Source organism: Charadrius vociferus, unplaced genomic scaffold (genome assembly GCF_000708025.1).
Source record: "Charadrius vociferus isolate BGI_N301 unplaced genomic scaffold, ASM70802v2 scaffold63, whole genome shotgun sequence".
In the NCBI taxonomy this organism is placed as follows: Eukaryota; Metazoa; Chordata; class Aves; order Charadriiformes; family Charadriidae; genus Charadrius; species Charadrius vociferus.
Window position 1 is genome coordinate 349,505 of NW_009647579.1, and position 18,244 is coordinate 367,748.

At 35.8% G+C, this 18,244-nt stretch overlaps 1 protein-coding gene across 1 annotated transcript in view; it reads left to right on the forward strand.

Moving 5' to 3' along the window:
- The window catches only part of ERC2 (ELKS/RAB6-interacting/CAST family member 2), a 366,168-nt gene extending 349,169 nt beyond the window's left edge, over positions 1–16,999 (forward strand). Inside the window, exons 16-17 of the mRNA XM_009880932.1 lie at positions 16,619–16,753; positions 16,970–16,999. Of these exons, the coding sequence (XP_009879234.1) occupies positions 16,619–16,753; positions 16,970–16,999 (165 nt within the window). The remainder of the gene's footprint in view (positions 1–16,618; positions 16,754–16,969) is intronic.
- Positions 17,000–18,244: the final 1,245 nt, after the last annotated feature.

Below are 18,244 nucleotides of genomic sequence, written 5' to 3' on the forward strand. Positions count from 1 at the left end.
GCTAAATTCCCAATAGCTCTGACCTCATGCATCTAATCCGTATAGCTTTTTCCCACAGATCTATAAAAATAGGAGACAGCCCCTGAGCATGAACTTACCATCCATTCGTGATGCTGATTTCATTACAGACATTCCAGCCAAGTACCTGTGTTCCAGCCATGATGCACTCATGTCTCAGGTCAGTCAGCTGGCCAGGAGACGTTTCACACAGATTTTATATGCTAGATAGGCAAACATGCTTTATGCTTTTTAGTATTTCATCCTACCATGCTGCATCAGAGCGGACGATGTTACAGTCAAATAATTTTAGGGATTTTTGTTTTGGTTTGCTTTGGAAAAGAGAAGGTGGATATCTTTTAGCTATCTTCTTTTTTCACCTTTCTCTTTCGTGACTGAAGAGTAAATGAATACACTGCTTTGCCATGTTCCATGATACCTGTTATGGATATTTTGAAAATGTTCATCAGAGTCTTGGGCAAACTGTGGGTTTTTTTATTGTTTTGTTTTGGTTTGGTTTTGTTGGTTTGGGTTGTTGTTGTTGGTTTTGTACCTTTAAGCTATGGCTGAAAAGTGTTCAAAACATTCATAACTTTCTTCAGACAGAGTGAAGGAACAGCCGAAGAGGATAGCTAGAGAGGCATTGTTTTGGATAACTTCAGTTAGATTTGTAACCAAATACTTCAAATACCTCCGTTATTTATAGTGATAAAGATCTTCAGTAAAGCTATTTAACTAGATTAAATTGATGCCAAAATAATCTCCCTGTTATCTCAGACACCACAGAAAAAAGAGACACCAGGAACAGGAATGTGGTTTAACTAGGTCACCACTTTATTACACTTAAGAATTATCTGATAATAGAGGTTGTAGAGATCATTCATACTTCTTTAATCCCTTTGGGGAGAACCACTGTCAACCCCCAAAGCTTTCACATGTGCATTCAACACAAAGGCTCGTTAGTGCTACTCTTCCATGCTATGATTGTGCTGGGCTGGGGTGGGGGGAAGTGATGGATTCCCCACTGTGTGATATATCAACCCTGCTCCTCAGTTTCTTTGAGAGATGACATCTCCTGATCTATTTCTGACTCACGAGAACTTCAGTGAATGATGAACTATAACATCAATTTTTTTCTTATGGCCTTATTTGTCCCATCCCCCATTTACACAGCTGTTACACTGCTGAAAGAAAGAAGTAAAAAAAAAGCCCAACTTCCCCAGCCTAATGTGATCATGATCAGAGAGATATTTATAAATATTAGAAGATGACTCACTAGATAATGTTAAACACTAGGCCCCCAAATCCACTCCTGTTCTATACTGTGGGAAGAATTTTTGCTTTGAGAGGCAAAATAACAATATGGGCAATGATAAAAATCTGTATTCCCTTCATGTGCCTCCACAATAGCGAATTTATTTTTGATGTATCTACCTATCAAGCAGGAAGCCTTCTGTTCATGGCTACAGGAGGCTGAGAACTTATCAAGACAGCAGGGCAAGGGATGAGAAATGCAGACTGTAAAGAATCCAGGGGCTTTCTTTGTATGTTGCTCCTTTTCGTGTTGCTCCTTACAAAGGTTCTCTGTTTTTCAGTTACTGATGGGAAAGCTAGGCTGCACATGAAGCACGGTGGCTGAAAATCTTAGTAGCAGAGCATCAGTGAGAGTAGGCTTTCCCTGTTCCACAAAGAGGCATCAGCTGATAAGAGTAAATGTGTTGCCGACAAGCAACTCCTTTCTCCTTCAGCATCTGCAATTCAGACATTTATTCTGATATATTTATATCCTAGAGGAAGTCCCATTCTTGATTCGCACATCAAATAATGCATCTCCTGAAATAATCTCCTGAATGTAAAAAATACTGTTGTAACTGTTCTGTGTTGCTACAAAATTGCTATTATTAAACGTGCATCAGTTTTAGAAGGTTTCTTCATTAAATGTAAAAGTATTTTCTACTGTGTTTCAGAAGGAAGTTGGTTTACTCCACTTATGTTTCTGTCTTCCTTTTATAATTCCTGTGCTACTTCTAATGTTCTCCAAATTTTGCTGAGAAACGTTCTCTTCAGAACCAGACTTTTATTTCACCAGTGTGTTAGACCTGCAAAACAGAAGTTGCAGTGTAAAGCAGCACTTAATATGAATTATGTCTTGAATTATGTAGCCAAGCTATTGGGAAATAGTTTGTAATTATTTTAGAGTGCTAAGTGAAGTTAGAAATTTGCTTGAACATAATTTCACCTTGCCTGGAAATCTTACATGTACTGTTGTAGAAGCGTGCAAAGCTCATGTAGAAGCAATGTCCTAGAGTTTCTTAGACAATCTTGTTATATTTTCCGCATTATGCTGCAGAGTTCATGGGGTGATGCTGCAATTGAGCTTCTAATTGCATCTGCTCTCTTTATGTCCTCCATGTCTTCTAAGAACATCTTGTTTTTGAAAGACTTGTCATTTCAGTAAAGAAGCAATAATTTGAAATTAGCCTTCAGTGAGGATGAACTTTACCATTTGAAATAGAAAATATTATTTCAAGCAGGTTTTATTTTGTGATCTTTGTAGACAGGTGAATCACTTTGACCTAAATAAGCTGTTGTGAAACATCAACCGTCATGCTGCATCATCATATATCTGACAGTTTGATTTGCTTTTTGCTTTTGTTTGCAGTTTAGGGAGTTTCTGTCTCAGAAACTCTCTGAGTCTCTCTTTCTGCTGCTGTCTCTTTCAGTTGCATTGTAGACTTTGTCATGTAGTTGATAAACTCCAATTCCATATTTCTAGCCATTTCAAATCATGTTGTACTATGGATTATTGCAAGGGATAGTACCTTAAAAAGCTCAAGGTTATGCTCCAAGCCTAGGATGGTGCTTTGCTTTTGCTGTTGAGGTGGTGGCTTCAGTGTCTGAGGAAGGATTGCTGTAGCTTGGAAAGTCCTCTGCTGATGTGAACAAGTAAATACAAAGGGCTTTTTTCTGAGAGAGCTACAACTGTTTCTTGAGAGAGAGAGAAGGAGAAGTATGTATGTGAATTCATCAGAGACCAAGATTTCTGATTGTAGCCATGAAATGCCCAGGAATATCCTCTTTGAAGCGTCACTGTCTTCCTCTGGAAAATCTTGTTGATGAAAGTAAGTTTCCTAGAGTCAGAATTTTTTTTTTCCCCAAAAAAAATGTGAATACTCCTCCTTAATATTTCTGTGTGCAGGAGAGGGCCAACTACTGCTTTTTCACCTAACTCTGATGAGGCCAGTGAGGGTCTCCATTTAAGGGAAGGAGTTAGAATCATAGAATCATAGATGGAGTTGTGGAGTTTTAATGGATATACTTCATAACATTTATAGAATCGTAGAATTGTTTTGGTTGGAAGAGCTTTAAGATCATCAAGTCCAACTGTTAACCTGGCACTGCCAAGTTATCACAAAACCATGTCCCTCAGCACTGCATCTGTACGTCTTTTAAATACCTGCAGGGACGGTGACTCAACCACTTCCCTGGGCAGCCTGTTCCAATGCTTGACAACCCTTTCAGTGAAGAAATTTTTCCTAATATCCAATCTAAACCTCCCCTGGTGCAACTGGGGGCCATTTCCTCTTATCCTATCACCTGCTACTTGGGAGAAGAGACTGACACCAACCTCACTACAACCTTCTTTCAGGTAGTGGTAGAGAGTGATAAGGTCTCCCCTCAGCCTTCTTTTCTCCAGGCTAAACAACCCCAGTTCCCTCAGCCGCTCCTCATAAGACTTGTGCTCTAGACCCTTCACCAGCTTCGTTGCCCTTCTTTGGACACGCTCCAGCACCTCAATGTCTTTGTTGTCGTGAGGGACCCAAAACTGAACACAGCACTCGAGGTGGGGCCTCATCAGTGCTAAGTACAAGGGGGCGATCACTTCCCTAGTCCTGCTGGCCACACTATTCCTGAAACAAGCCAGGATCCTGCTGGCCTTTTGGCCACCTGGGCACACTGGTGGCTCATATTCAGCTGGCTGTTGACCGATACCTCCAGCTCCTTTTCCACAAGGCAGCTTTCCAGCCTCTCTTCCCCAAGCCTGTAGTGCTGCATGGGGTTGTTGTGACAGTTTCTCCAGAATGCTGCGGGAAATGGAGTCAAAAGCTTACCTAGTTGGAACATCAAAATGTTTGCAAATTCGTCTACTGCTACTTAGAATTCTGTACAAGAGCTGTGGTGGCTCCCACCATGTGAGGTCATTGTAGGCATCAAAAGGCTGCTTCGTATTTAAAGAGATAGGGCACAGTATGTAGTAGATGTCTTAAAGGTTCAGGAGGTCAATTCTATTAAACTCAGTGGAGTAACCCAAAGCATTGAGGTTACTCATAGAATTTTATTGTTATTGGATTAAGGCCAGAAAAACAGATTCTATCATTGCGCTGTAATGTATCGCAGACTTGCACTGAGAGTTGGCTAAATGCAAATGTAGTGCTGCTTTTACCACAGACTCATACTGTGAAAAACTTCTCTAATCTCTCTGGTAGACTCCTGAAGCATCCTGGTGTAGGTTGTATTTCAACTTGAAGCTTTTTGGCTTTCCATAAGCTTCCTTAGGGTTGCTTCAGAAGAATGTTAACATTGTGCCACAAGCAGTGAGCATGAAAAATTCCATGAGAGGAAGAAAAGTACCTAGAGCTTTTCAATATCTAGCAGTAGCAGGCTATTGTCTAAAAAGGCACCATTCTGGCAAAGATAAAACAAATACAGTGTAATGTCTGCTTAGGCATGAAGATTTGTCTTAGCGTATCCATGTCATAAACTTGATGTTATTTTATGTCTTTTATTTTTAATGTGGTTTGTCTTACAACAGTGAAGTCAGTTATTACTCAGCTTGGAGGCAAAGTATTTACTTCCCAAAGGCACGCACACACACACACACACACACACACACACCCACACACCCCAACTCAAAAGACACCTGCATCCTTTTCTTTTAATTAATCAATTCTTTTTTTCAGTCGTAAAATGTCAATGTTTTCTACAATGACAAATGTCCTGATTTCCATTGCTCAACAATGCCTGCAGACTGCCAAAGGACGTCCCATTAGTAACCTAAACTAAAATGGAATTAAACCAGAAATAGGACGTGTTCAAAAAAGAAAGTTTGAAAAAGTACCAGTTGTGATTTTTAGTGTTTTTTTCTCCTTTTAAATAGTTCATGAGTTAAATAATGCTCTTAGCACCAAATATGCAGTTTAATTCCTTTCTCCAATTTTTCTGGCCTTTGGGAATGTCAGACAGAATGTAAACTACCAAGACGTTGATTTTAAAGTAATTTGTCACAATTCTTCACACTGAAAAAGAAAAAGAAGCATCTTAAAGAAATGAAATATACTGCTGTTGTAAGGGAATAAGAACATATGTGATTTATTTTAAATATGAAGCTGCAGATGTACGTATATTAAAGATGAAAATATTTATTTGAATGAGTTGAGCAGTTTTTTTATGGATTGTGACTGTGTGAGTTTAAGTAAAACTCCTGTTATTTCTGAGCTGGAAGAAACATTGGTTTTGTCTCAAGAGCTGGCTTGCTTTTACAGGTTTTTTTTCACATTATAACCTGTGAAAATTATTTGTGTCACAGTGTATCCACCTGTAAAATTAGTAGTAATAATACTGACCTCTGTGTTGCAAACACCTTCCCATAAGAAACGAGCATATTTAATTATAGTGATTTGAATACAATTTAGCAGCTGCAACCTGTCAGTGAAATATTTATTGTTTAGTGGTTTAAATAAATGGGAAGCATAAATAAAGGGGAATGCAGTCCCAGCAAAACAGAACCACGGGAATTGTTTTGATTCATACACTAAATGCTGTATTTTGAGAGCCATAGAACTTTGTAATAGGCTTAAAAAACCTTTCAGAAATACAGTGTTAAACAAGATCACCACGAGGGCTTGGCTGAGTGATTACATAATATTTATAATCACCCTGGCCAAGATTCCTTTTGAGAATTCTGAGACAGCTATTTTTAGAGAAATTTGTATAGTGATGCAATCCTTCATGAAATAATTAGCTCAAAGTCCATTTTTAGAACATCTCAAGAGATTCTGGTAAGAGCAGAAGACACTGCTGTGTTACTGATTCATTCTGAACTTGGATACTGTGAGAAAATTTCCCAGTTGCCTCTTTTCACTTTTGGGATATAGAGCCAAAAATGTAAGTGGAGTTGGCCAAAATGCAAGGTCTTCTAACTCCTTGAGAGCATTTTATTTTTCTTCTCAAAACATGAAATTAGAATCCTTTCCAGTGTTTTCAAGACTGCAGGTGTACAGAATACTCTGGCCAGAGGCAAAGCTGGTGTTTGGCAGTCTTCTCTAGTCTATTAGTTCACCGCTCTATATTTCATCACATGAACATATTGCTAATGAAACAAAAAGGGTGAGAAGCAATCAAGGAATTTTAGAAATTTGTGTAACCACAGTTTCTCAGTAAATTAACCACTAGCAATATTTTCTCCTGCATGCAATACATAGAAGAATTTCTTACTAATTAACATCCAAATATTTAGAAGAACTCTCTCAGAAGCAAAGGAGTAAAATGGAACTGAAGGCAGTGTATTGCATTACATATACTGTTCTAGTTAAGTACAGCAGAAATAGTAATAATGTGATATTATGGTGGTGACTTCAAGCATTCAAGAATAACAAAATACCACAAGTTACATTTTCTCTGTTAGATTAATTCACCTGTATTGTGTATTTTATGATATTGAAAGTGTTTATATTACTTCATAAGAAAAAGAATAGGATTAGAAATTGTTGTGATTGTGATTATTCTGGCAGCCCAAAACATTCCTCTGCACCACTGTGCGTTAATTAATTGCATTTAAGCCCTCTAACGTTTAACAAGTGTGGGAACAAAAAAGTCTTGCTATGCTTTCTTGTGGTGTCTGTAGACATTATCATCCGTAGACCTTGTGACCAGTAGCACTGTCCTGGTCTTGTGTTGGTTCCTAATCAATATTGCTTCTGTTTCTGATGTTGTCTGGTTTTCTTGAATTTTACAGGTGACAATATTACAGGAGCACAGCATACTACATCATTATTATTATTGTTACTATGACATACACAGATCTGCCTCAGAGAGAGTTATTGTACTATTGAGTCTAAATGTTACTGCAGAGTAAACAGAATCCATGTTATGAAGCCATTCGCATGGGTACTGCAGGCATATTTGACCATTGTGCTATTTCTTTTCCTCTTCTATTTACACTTTTTACTGTCTCTCATAATATTGGTCTTGCTCAAGCTTTAAGCACCTAACTTTGAACAAAGGAGTAGTCTGAGAACCTCACGTTTTAGGAGTTTTATTTTTGTTACAGTTATGCTACGCAAGCTTTTTGTTTTGTTTTGGGCAGGCAAGAATAGGTGTTCTAATAACTTCATATATTGAACTCTCATATGAGGAAAATCAGTTTGGTTATTTTTTCCTTAAAAATTCTCAGGCACCATAGCAAAATGGCTGATTTTAAATGTGTCTGTTCAGATCCCATTTACATCAATACAAGCAGCCCACGCACTCAACAGCCTTGAACTTATTTACTATCTTAAAAATCCTTGTAGTTTATAATTTTCTGTTTCTTAGAAATATCCTAAGCCAATATTTCTGCATGTCTTAATGTTGTTTTTTATTCTCTTCATTTGTAATCTGGATTGTGAATCTGTATTTTTCAATCCGAATCTGTAATTCTCAAATTTGCCAAGTACAAGCAGCTTAGCTATAAACACAATGCGGACAAATGTGTAGGGGTGAAACAGCAGAGTGCCACTTCTCCCTATAGCTTAATGCAGCAGGCTCCATATGGCACAAGGTAAGAAAGAGAATGTGTGTGTGTAGCTAATAGCCTTTGCCTGATCAAATTAGTTACTTCAGAAGAAATGTTCTGCGTCATAACGCACTTTGTTCAGACAAACGCTTTAACTCCACTGAGCCTCAAAGTCTGAAATGGAAAAAGTAGAGTATGCAGATATAGAATAATGTATATATTAACACCAGAACTTTTTAAATTTTTCATCTGGCTTGTTCGATAGGTGAAAATTGGGTATTAAGTGTCTCAGATAGTGAAATGTCTCCCGTATATAAATGAGTGAACTTCCAAGCCAAAAAGTTTTGTGGTTTTTTTTTTTTTCTTCATGAGACATTTTTGAAACAAGCCCTTAAGTTCTACTACAAAGTACCCTGTGGTAATAAAGCTAAATATAGTTTAACACTTGGTCTCAAGTACAGTGCAAAGTAGCCCGTTATTTGAAAAATATTGTAAAAATTGGGTGTCAACTTTTTCTGCTTCTGTGATGGTGGATAAAACATCATTTCTACAATCTAGCATCAAACAAGAATTAGTTATAGGTAAGGTGTCTCTATAAAGCATATCAAGACAGTGTTATGAAGTTCTCTCCATTTTGATCCATATTCCAATATACCATCCATGTGTTGAAATCTGTTTTATTTATCAATTTTTATTGCATACAATGGAAGACATGGTAATTTCAATTTAGGCTATATTTTGTGTGTGATACAAATGAGAGAGCTGGGCTTGGTAATGAAATTGCAAAAATTACAGCTGAAACGTACTATTCAGACGTTAAAGACACTGAAAGACAATCAGTGCTACTAACGGAAGATTTGCAGTTTCGAAGGTCTTGCTTAGCTACTGAAGTTTCTGATTCATGTCTGGTTTTAAATAATTATTATGGGGAGCTATCTTTTTAATAGGTTATTTCCTGTCATTAAAAAAAAGGAAAAAAACAGCAAACCTTGCCTTATGTTGCTTGTCTGCATTTAGTAGGACCTGGCCTGAGATGTCCTCAGGCAGCTACTGTTTCAGAGCTTTAATTATGCTTTTTAACCCACTTCTTTGTGTCTATGTTCTTGCATACTTCTATGCAATTACCAAGTTTAGTAGTAGGACTCAGACAAATACTTTTAGCATGACTTTAGCCTATATATTACTGAGTATGCTGTATTATTACAAGATATTTCCTGCGCTTCAAGCCATACTTTTAATTCACAGAACTTAAAAAGACTTCAAAAACACAAACTCTGAATGCAGAGACCGCAACTAAAACGTCAGATGGACCGTGTTCAAATCAACATAACTTTGTTCAATCACGAGTGTCAGGAAAGTTGAAATTTGGCCTTAGTACTTTAGATAAGTGTCTGCTTGGCACTTGGAACTGCTGCCTGTCTCGGTCTGCCAAGTGTCTAATATCCCAGCTGGTGTTTGTGAGACTATTATCATTCAGCTCGTGAAGAGGGAGACTTACTATGAGTTCTGACTTCTTTCAGAATAAGTCAGTAACATTTTGTATTCTTGCAAAGCAGCAGGTGTAATGGTTGTTAATATCAGTTAAACAGTACTCTAATTTAAAAAGAACTGAAATACATGCAAAATTTCTATGCTCATGTTCAACACTAAATGATCTGCATTGGAAGCTGTTTTCCATTTCTGCACAGCAGTCAAAGCATCTAATTTGACCAGCAATTGCTCTTGTATTTCACCTGGGAGGAAGGTTGGATTTCATGAAAACTCGGAATCTACTCTGTACTGTTTCTTAGTCCCTATTCTCTGTCCTGTGAAACTGGGGAGGGCAGACAGGGCCTGAAGAACAAGTGTTCCAATTACATGCGTGTCACAAATGATAAGAATTGTAAGATTTTCATGTAAAACATCACATGAATTAAGTTTAATATATAACTAGATATAGATGGGAAAAAGAAAAAAATATATGCTTTCTTAGCATAAAAACTTTACTCTGTTCTTCATATGCAACAGTCGTATCATTAATGAGGTAAAAAATAAAAAGAGTTAAATGAGGAGTAGCCAAACTTTTTTACAATAAGCTATCATGCACGCTTTTAGCCTGCATGCATCCTGTCTCTCACACTTTCCAAGACAAGTTGTACACTATAACAGGAAAAGGAAAAAATGCTTATTAGCCCATTTGGAATTTTAACAGGGGAAAAAATTAATTGTGTTCTTCAATGGAGATGGGAAACAAAGCAGTGAAACCCATGTTAAAATATAGTTAAGCGCAAGAATATAAGAATAGATTACATTACAGGGATGTTATAAAAAGAAAATGCATAATTAAAGCACTCTGTAAAACAAATCTACCCCATAGTGATGCATTCTAACACCCATACGGTTATGATTATGATAGTTGTTTAGAATCTGAGTTCCTACTTAGTAACCATACTGTAATGTTTTTGTTATCTTTTGGTTACTGATGAGTGCTTGCAAACTTATAGTCTTCTTAACTTAAGGGTTTTTTTCTATTAGAATTTTCTGGTGTCTAAAAACTCACTGCATAAGCAACAAAAAAGCCTGAATTGAATATTATCATATATTTCTAATAATTGAAGATAAGAGTACCATTTATTCTGGAAATAATTAGCATTATGTTGCTAGTACTATGCTGTTACAAGTGGCCTGAATAATTAGCATAAAGTAATACAGGCTCTGGAACACTTACGCAAATTGAAGGGCACTTCTTCCATGCAGTTCTAGTATTGGCAAAAGGTCCTTCAAAGCAATGGCCAATTAACAGATCCTTCAGCTTGTGGAACAATTACATGAGTCCTTGTGTCAAAACCGTAGTTGGTGGATATATTTTAGTGATTTCTCATATTAAATCATGTTTATTCAAGAAGCGTGCTACTGTTAAAAAGAATGGAGAGCAGTCTCAAGGGTAGGCTTTTTAGCAATGATAGCCTTGGAATTATCTTTTTTGTTTCAGCTACATAATTAGTAAACCAGTGCTCAAAAATCTCAAAGTATATTAAGAAGTTTAAGCAACAGAAGTTTCAACTGAAACTTTGCAATGGGATCTCTCTTAAATCTCTTTTCTAGATGGCAAACTAAGCTCACTGTTTTGCTTATTATCAGATCACCTATGTAGGATGCGTGTTATCTCCAGTAAGCCTGAGATGCTCAAAGAGGGTGGAACTAAACGGCAGTGATGTTGAACATGTTTTTTAGAGGCTTCAAGTTTGGAACTTGAACTTGTTATTTTTGATCTCGGGAAAATATACAACCATGATCAGACAAGAGAAGTGAAATAAATGGAAACTTGCTGAAGAGTTTAAAAAATGAAAAGGAAAAAGGCGGTGAACTTGATCAAGTTCTATAAATACATGCTTTACATGGCATTTAATTTTAATTTTCAGTGTAGCCTGTCATGAGTTCTTTGGTCTTGGAAGTCACCATAAGCATTACTTAGAAACACAGCATTTCTGTGTTGCCCTCTAAAATGTCTTTTGTACCTACTTTTCAAGACTGTCTTCCTCTGTTACACAATCATGACGGTCTACGTTGTGGAATATTTTGTATTTTTTAATTAACAAATGTATGCTGTTTTCGCAAACTCTTCAGTTCGTCCTTTAACAGATTGTGAGTGATTAATGTAATTTGGTGAACCTCAAGGATGTTTGAGGCCAAGTACAGCATTTGTTGTCCAATATTTAATTAACTGTAACTTATCAAATAACGAATCAGCTATAAATTGTATTCTGTGGCAGTTTGCAACTTTTGTGTTGAGCAGCAGTAGAAATGATAGGAAATTCTTCACTTCAGATTATACATTCAAAGAATGTATAAAAATATTTTGCTGACATGAAAACTGATTTTATTTGCAGTGAGTAAGTACAGAGCTGGCTTAATTAGCAAACATTTTGTTAAACCTCAGCTAATGCAATTCAGGCCTGAAGCACTGGATTCATGCTGGAAAACCAACTGCAGTTGCACATACTTTCATGAAATCCAGGTTAATTCCACTAATTTTATGCAGCTTCTGGATAGTCTATATCCAGAACTATATAGTCTTAAGCACACAATATTTTAGATCCTTACCTTCTGAATTTTAAAGTTAAAAAAAGATTTTATTTGTGTTTTCTAAAATTGTCTTAGGAAAAAAAAAGCACAGATTAATTCATTTCTTAGTAAAAATCAGGAAGAATAGAACTAAACATCGGCTGCATGAAGATCTCAGATTGCTTTGTGGAAATATTAGCATGCTTATTAGCATGCTTATTTTCAAATAGTGAGATTACAAGAAACAGAGGTTCTCTGTCATTGAAGACAACAAGAGGCCATTACAGAATCAATGCTAGATTTTAAATTCCATGCTTTAATAATTAGACCACAGGATATTTCCAGGATAGCTTGTAGGTCTTCTATCTGCCTCGCTCCCACATTACACAGGAAAACCCCCCCATCCTATTGAAAGTAAATATTCTAGAAATATTTCAAATTCCATTTAGTGAAGAGAGATTGAGAAGAAAATCCAAAGGAAAGTAATAGCTATTGAATGGTATTACACCTATATCCCAGAGCAACAAATCTTACTATTTTTCCTCATTTGAACCTCATTCATGAGAGTTTTGTTGTTAACTTGATCCAGGTGACAGATCAAAGCATACTTCCCTATTGCCACCTTGCTAAAATATTTTTTAAAAGACAGTTTTAATATTATAGTTTTACAGTTACAGATTGCTGTTAAGCTATTTAGTCTGTTACCAGTCAATCAAAGACTTTCATTTCACTTCAGTAGATCCTTACTTAAACTCAACAGAATTTTAGGAGGACAAGAAATATCTGCCAGTTTTCTTACACTGCTAGATCATAAATTCTTTGGTAAGTGGGTTAAAAATTCAGTTACGCATACCATTCATGACCTTGACAGCTTAGCAACTAATGATATTGAAAGATCAAAGACAACTGTTTCAAGCCCTAAGGGTTAATATACCTGTGCACCTAGATTTAAGGTGCTTTTAATTCCCCTATCATTCCTTTATTTCAAAATGGATGCAGTATTTATTGAATGTAGTCATTAAATTTAAAGGAATAAAATCTGAGGAAACTGCTTAGGCTAAAACTAATAAGGCTATACATGGTCTGTAGGAGATGCAGTTAATTAATTGTTGCATTTTACAAGTTAATATTTTTTTCTTTCCTAGTACAAACCCAAATTAAAACCTGCTCCTTCTCAGGTGTGGGCCTAGTGTTCACCAGGCATTTTCAAAAAGAACTCTTGGTATGATAATTTTGTTGCCAGAGCTGTGGCTGTGTAAATTTTGAGAAAACCCATTTTCAGGAAAATCATATCAATAATAATAGCTTTGCGAGGAAAAGTGAATAAAATTTTGAACTATATAATATAACTGTTTCAGATATGGAGTATCTCGTGCAGAGTAATACATGATGCAAACTAGATGTTGCACAGTTTAAATGCACGTACAATCATCACTCTAATTTTCATGAATTGTACCAAGACCGAGTTTCCTGATCATGTGGGAAATTCATATTAAATAATATGTTGTGCTTTCTAAAGTAATATAAGAAAAGGTCTTGGATGTTCTTGAATAGGAATTTTCCAAGTATGCTGAAGATGTTGCAGGAAATGATGGCATTGCCAAGTCAGTAGGTGGTGTTTTTCCCTCGCAGTCAGTAGTGAAGCAGTGTCCTAATGTGTTGATAACGTGATGACCCAGGCAATGCGAATTTACTGTCTGTCTGATAAACCAGTGTCCTAAAAGGTATATGCCTTTCTGTGTGTTCGTATGTAAGTGTAGACATGGGAAGCCCTGGGGTCCTGAATAATTTCCAATGTGGTTGATTAATTTCTTCCTTAAATAAAAATATACCTGGTGTTTCAAAGCCTACTAAAGATTATAAGAGTTAGCATGGGAAGCAAACAAAAGTAGTGTTACAGATTTTTGTTTAGAAGGACCTGAAAAGGATTTTATTGTTCCTCTGGATGGCTTTACTTATGTTTCTCCTCTGGAAATCGTCCTGTTCATCCTCCTCAAAGGCCCTGCTTTTAAAAATTTGAACTCATACCATGTTTTGTACTTCTTAAAACAAAGCTAAGCATACCAGGGAAATACAGTTCAGTGTGGAAGTATAGCACTCTGACAGTGGCTAAAGAGAAGACAAACAGAACTTCAAAGTCATATTAGTTATCGTTATGAAAAGCTAACAAATAAAACCAATGAGCTTTAAAAAAAAAAATTTTTTTTCAAAATATTTAACATCATTTTAAGGAATTACTGACAATCACAAGTCATGTAAAAGTTTGGATGATTTGATGATCACTTGAATGGAATAGAAATTCTCATTTCACATTTCCTATATATATTATGCTTCCAAAACAGGCGCACTAAAGGAAGACTACTACAGCATTAACATTTCTTTGTGCACGTTTTACTGCAATCTGGCATCCAAAAGGAAGAAACATTAGAAGTGGTTTATTTATATTTCAGCACCAAATTAGAAAGATGACATCATTCATTTACAGTTCTTATCCCATGACACGTCTAATCCCCAACACCTCATTACAGGGGACACTTTTAGGATTGCATATATCATCTTGTTTAACTTTTGCATTCTTTTATGGAATACAGTTGAAAGGTAGGAAATTTAAGGCTCTTCATTGATAAGAAAATAAACTAATAAAATGTTAGGAGCTTCCCCAAAGAGGCAGGATATTACAGTGTTTACAGTAAGTGGATTATTATTTGTCTATTAATTCTCCATCTTTTCTACTCTCTCGTTCAAGAGACCTTCCTCTTTGAATCTAAAGACAAACAGACCAACTACATTGATTCAGATTGAGTTGGTCTTTTGGCAAAATTGGTAGAAATTCATAGCTGAAATTCACACAGGTGTATGCTTCTGTCTTCCTATCTGGGATGGAGAAAATGAAATGGTTCCAACTGTGCAGAAAATAGAGTTAAAAATTGTGAAGTGGTAGCACGTGGTGCCGGTGCAATTCCTGTTCTAAGGAATCCACCATTTGACCTGTGGTCACATTTATTCTATGACACACAGAGGAGTTGCTCAGAAAGAGTCTGACAGTGGCTAACGCAAGTGCACATCCAATCTGTGTTTGTTCCTCTGTCTTGTTATTGCGGATGCCTTAGGGTTTGGGGTAGGTTGGTTGGTTTGTTTGTTTGTTTGTTTTTACTTGAACTGAGTACAGGTGCCCTCCTGTAAAATAGTTTTCTATGATCCTTCCAATGGACATCACGTGAAGTGCTTGAGAAACATTGTGACATTTCAAAAAAAAATTAATTGCTGAAAAGGCACATCAGGATTTCCTGTGATCTCTGTGGTTCATAGTTTTCTTCACATTAGAATTTGTTATACTTCAGATATTGTGTAATATGATTTTTTTTTCCAAATCTCTTTTCTACTGTTGCAAAAAAAACCCCAAAAACCAAAAACATTAAAATGGGGCAGTATAACAGCAATCTTTGAGTTTTTATGTGGTCTATTAAAATATACTTGCTAGTGAAATTTTCCTAACAGAGATTTTGATACAGGACTGTTTTCATGGGAAAATCAATTTACAGTAGTCCTGAAAGTAAGTTTACCATATACTTGCTATGGGACACCAGCTGTCTCATGGGCACTTCTAATTGGAAGCCAGTTAGACCTGTTAATATAGGAAGATAGCTGAACAAATGAGTTGTGTTTAAATTCATCTAAGTTGGTCCTTTAGAACTCATTATTTTGGGCAAAGTCCCTGGGGTAATGTGTTTAGCCAGCATATTCATTGGAGTTAGCATGAATTGTGCTACCTTGGAGCATGGGTAGAACTAAACTGTGGCTATTTGCAGTTGATTTCACTCTCTTATCTTTACTATTTACCAGAAGTGTCTAAGTACAAAGTGGACTTGTTTGTGCTTGACCAACTTAAATGATGTCCCCATAGAGAATTGCCACAAAGTAGATAATGGTCCTTCAAAACCAACCCTTCTCCTGTAGGGTTCAGGTGAGATTTTTGAAGATGACATTGTGTGTTAAGACTGCTGTCTTTCCTGCAGTCATCTGCATGATATTAATTATATATGTCTGTAATGAATTCTTCTTTATTAACTGTACACGGCAGTAGCTAAAGTGTTGATGATCTTTTTTTTTCAAGATCTCTATCTAAGACTTACTTTCATTCACTCATGCGTCAAGTTCTGTAATCATTTCTTTAAGTGCTTGTGTCTATATCAGTTAGTTCTCAGATTCTTTTAACTTACTGTTTAGCAGGGTAATAATTAAATAAATTATCACCCTGCTAAACAGGGTGATATATTTTTATATATATTATAATTTAATTATAAATTAAAATAATTAAGCCAAAATAGAGCTTTTAGCATAACTATTCATGATTGTTGTTGACGTGCCGCAGTAGCTAACTGTAAATATTTGAAGTACATTTAATATTCCTTTCGGTGAGATTTTTCAAGTTAATTGGCAGGACACAATAATAGACTAGAAAAAATAGGAAAATTCTAAAATAATGAATTTAGAAAAGCTGAATGTCTTTGTTGACACCCTTCAAACACAACATCCTTGATCATATCCTTCTCTGACTTCTTTGTGCAATTCTACTCATGTGAAAACTGAGACAGAAGATGTATTCACATACTTTGTTATCTTTTTCTATTTCTGCCTCCTTTTCTATGTGAGCCAGCAGTCTGGACTTCTATTGTTAGATCCTTACAGCTATAAAAAAACCCCAAAAAACAACGGAGCTAAGAGCTGAGATCTTCCTAAAACACTTTTAGAGTAATATATTCCATCTTGTAATAGAATTGTCTCACTTTACATCTTAAACAGACACAAAACAGAATGAAATTGATGGCAGATAACTACGATGATGACCATCACCACTACCACCACCATCACCACCACCACCATCATCGATCTCCTGGGAGGCCACAACACTCCAACCACAGACCCTCTCCAGATCAGGTTAGTCACCTCTTTTTTCACCTTCAGTTTTATAAATTTACTATTTTGCTATTTCAAGATAAAATAAATATTCTAAAGAAATTATAGGTATTTATTCCATCCCTGAAACAATTTAAACATTTTGGCTTTTTGTCTGGTGTCTTATATTTTTCTTCCCTATCTTTCTTTAGAAGTTTTTCAGGCTATTTTTAGCTTTTCGTAACTCAACTTTTTCAGTCGAAAATCAGTGGAGAATCTCCTACTTAGTGATTTCAGAAGTATCAGTAGTAGTGAATCAATCCTTACTATTGAAAAACCTGTGCAGCAGTTCCCTTTGGCAACTTGTAAACCAATGCTTCTAAACTGGTTTTGAAAGCATCTTTCTGTTGAAGCATTCAAATAACAGATAGAGCTTAAAATAAAGAGCGATGCATTTTTAACTAGGCAAGGTAAAGCAAATTCCAGAGATGTTTTAGTTTAAAAATGCGTAGTGATTCAGTATTATTCTTCTTAGAGTCCTGTGTCTCAGAAAGAGCAAATAACTGTTCTAATAACGTGGTCTCCTAAAATACGTTAATTAAGCATGCTGGCATTGAACCTTTTCTCCTCCACCCAGGGTGGAAAAACATCCATAAGCCCAACACTGTTTTGACATTTTGTAAATGTCAATATTTGTTTACAAGTAAATATAATTTTTAAACAAAAACATTTTTGTAAATATTTAACTTATTTTCTTTTATTGATAATATTTTGCAATGTTAATGATATGAAAGTGAAAAATTAAAATACACAATTATTAAAACAAGTTTACTGTCACATAGTTTTAAATTAATATTTACACTGTACATGCCTGAAATGAGGACATCATGATGTTCTGTGGTTTATTAGTATTCTAACACTTTGTCTGTTGGAATACTTGAATGTAGTTTTCCAGATGATGTTGCTGTCAATAGGCAGCAATTTGCTAAGTGTCCAGTCTGCAAGCTTAGTACTTCTGGTTTATAGACAAATGGGTGAAGCAGACACCTTGAGTGAAAAGTTTATTGTTTTGATGTGTTTGTCTTTTATTTCTGGAAAGCTTGAAGACCAGATCCACCAAAAATAAAGCATCTGCTTTAATTTTATAGTTATAATATTGAAAATAATGCTAAAGTATTGCTATAGCTATTAGTAATAATGTTGTAATTACTAGTTATAGCTACTTAGCATTATAAAGTTATAGTATTGAAAATAATAATTTTTTTAATTCATTATTTTCTTGTATTAAATGTACGTTATATTTGTAATTCCAGTGATAATTTTATCTCATCCTTAAAATACCCTTCTGCCAGCGAACCCGTTTACATGATTGTTCTCTGAGGTGTCTGGGTCTGATGCTGTTAAAAATTTGTTGTGGTAAAAAATCGTGTGTGTGTCCATGCATGCATGTATTTCTATACGTGCATGAAATGCTAAACCACAAGAAATACCAGTGAAAGAAGCTAAGCCATAGTACATGAAACAAACTTCTAT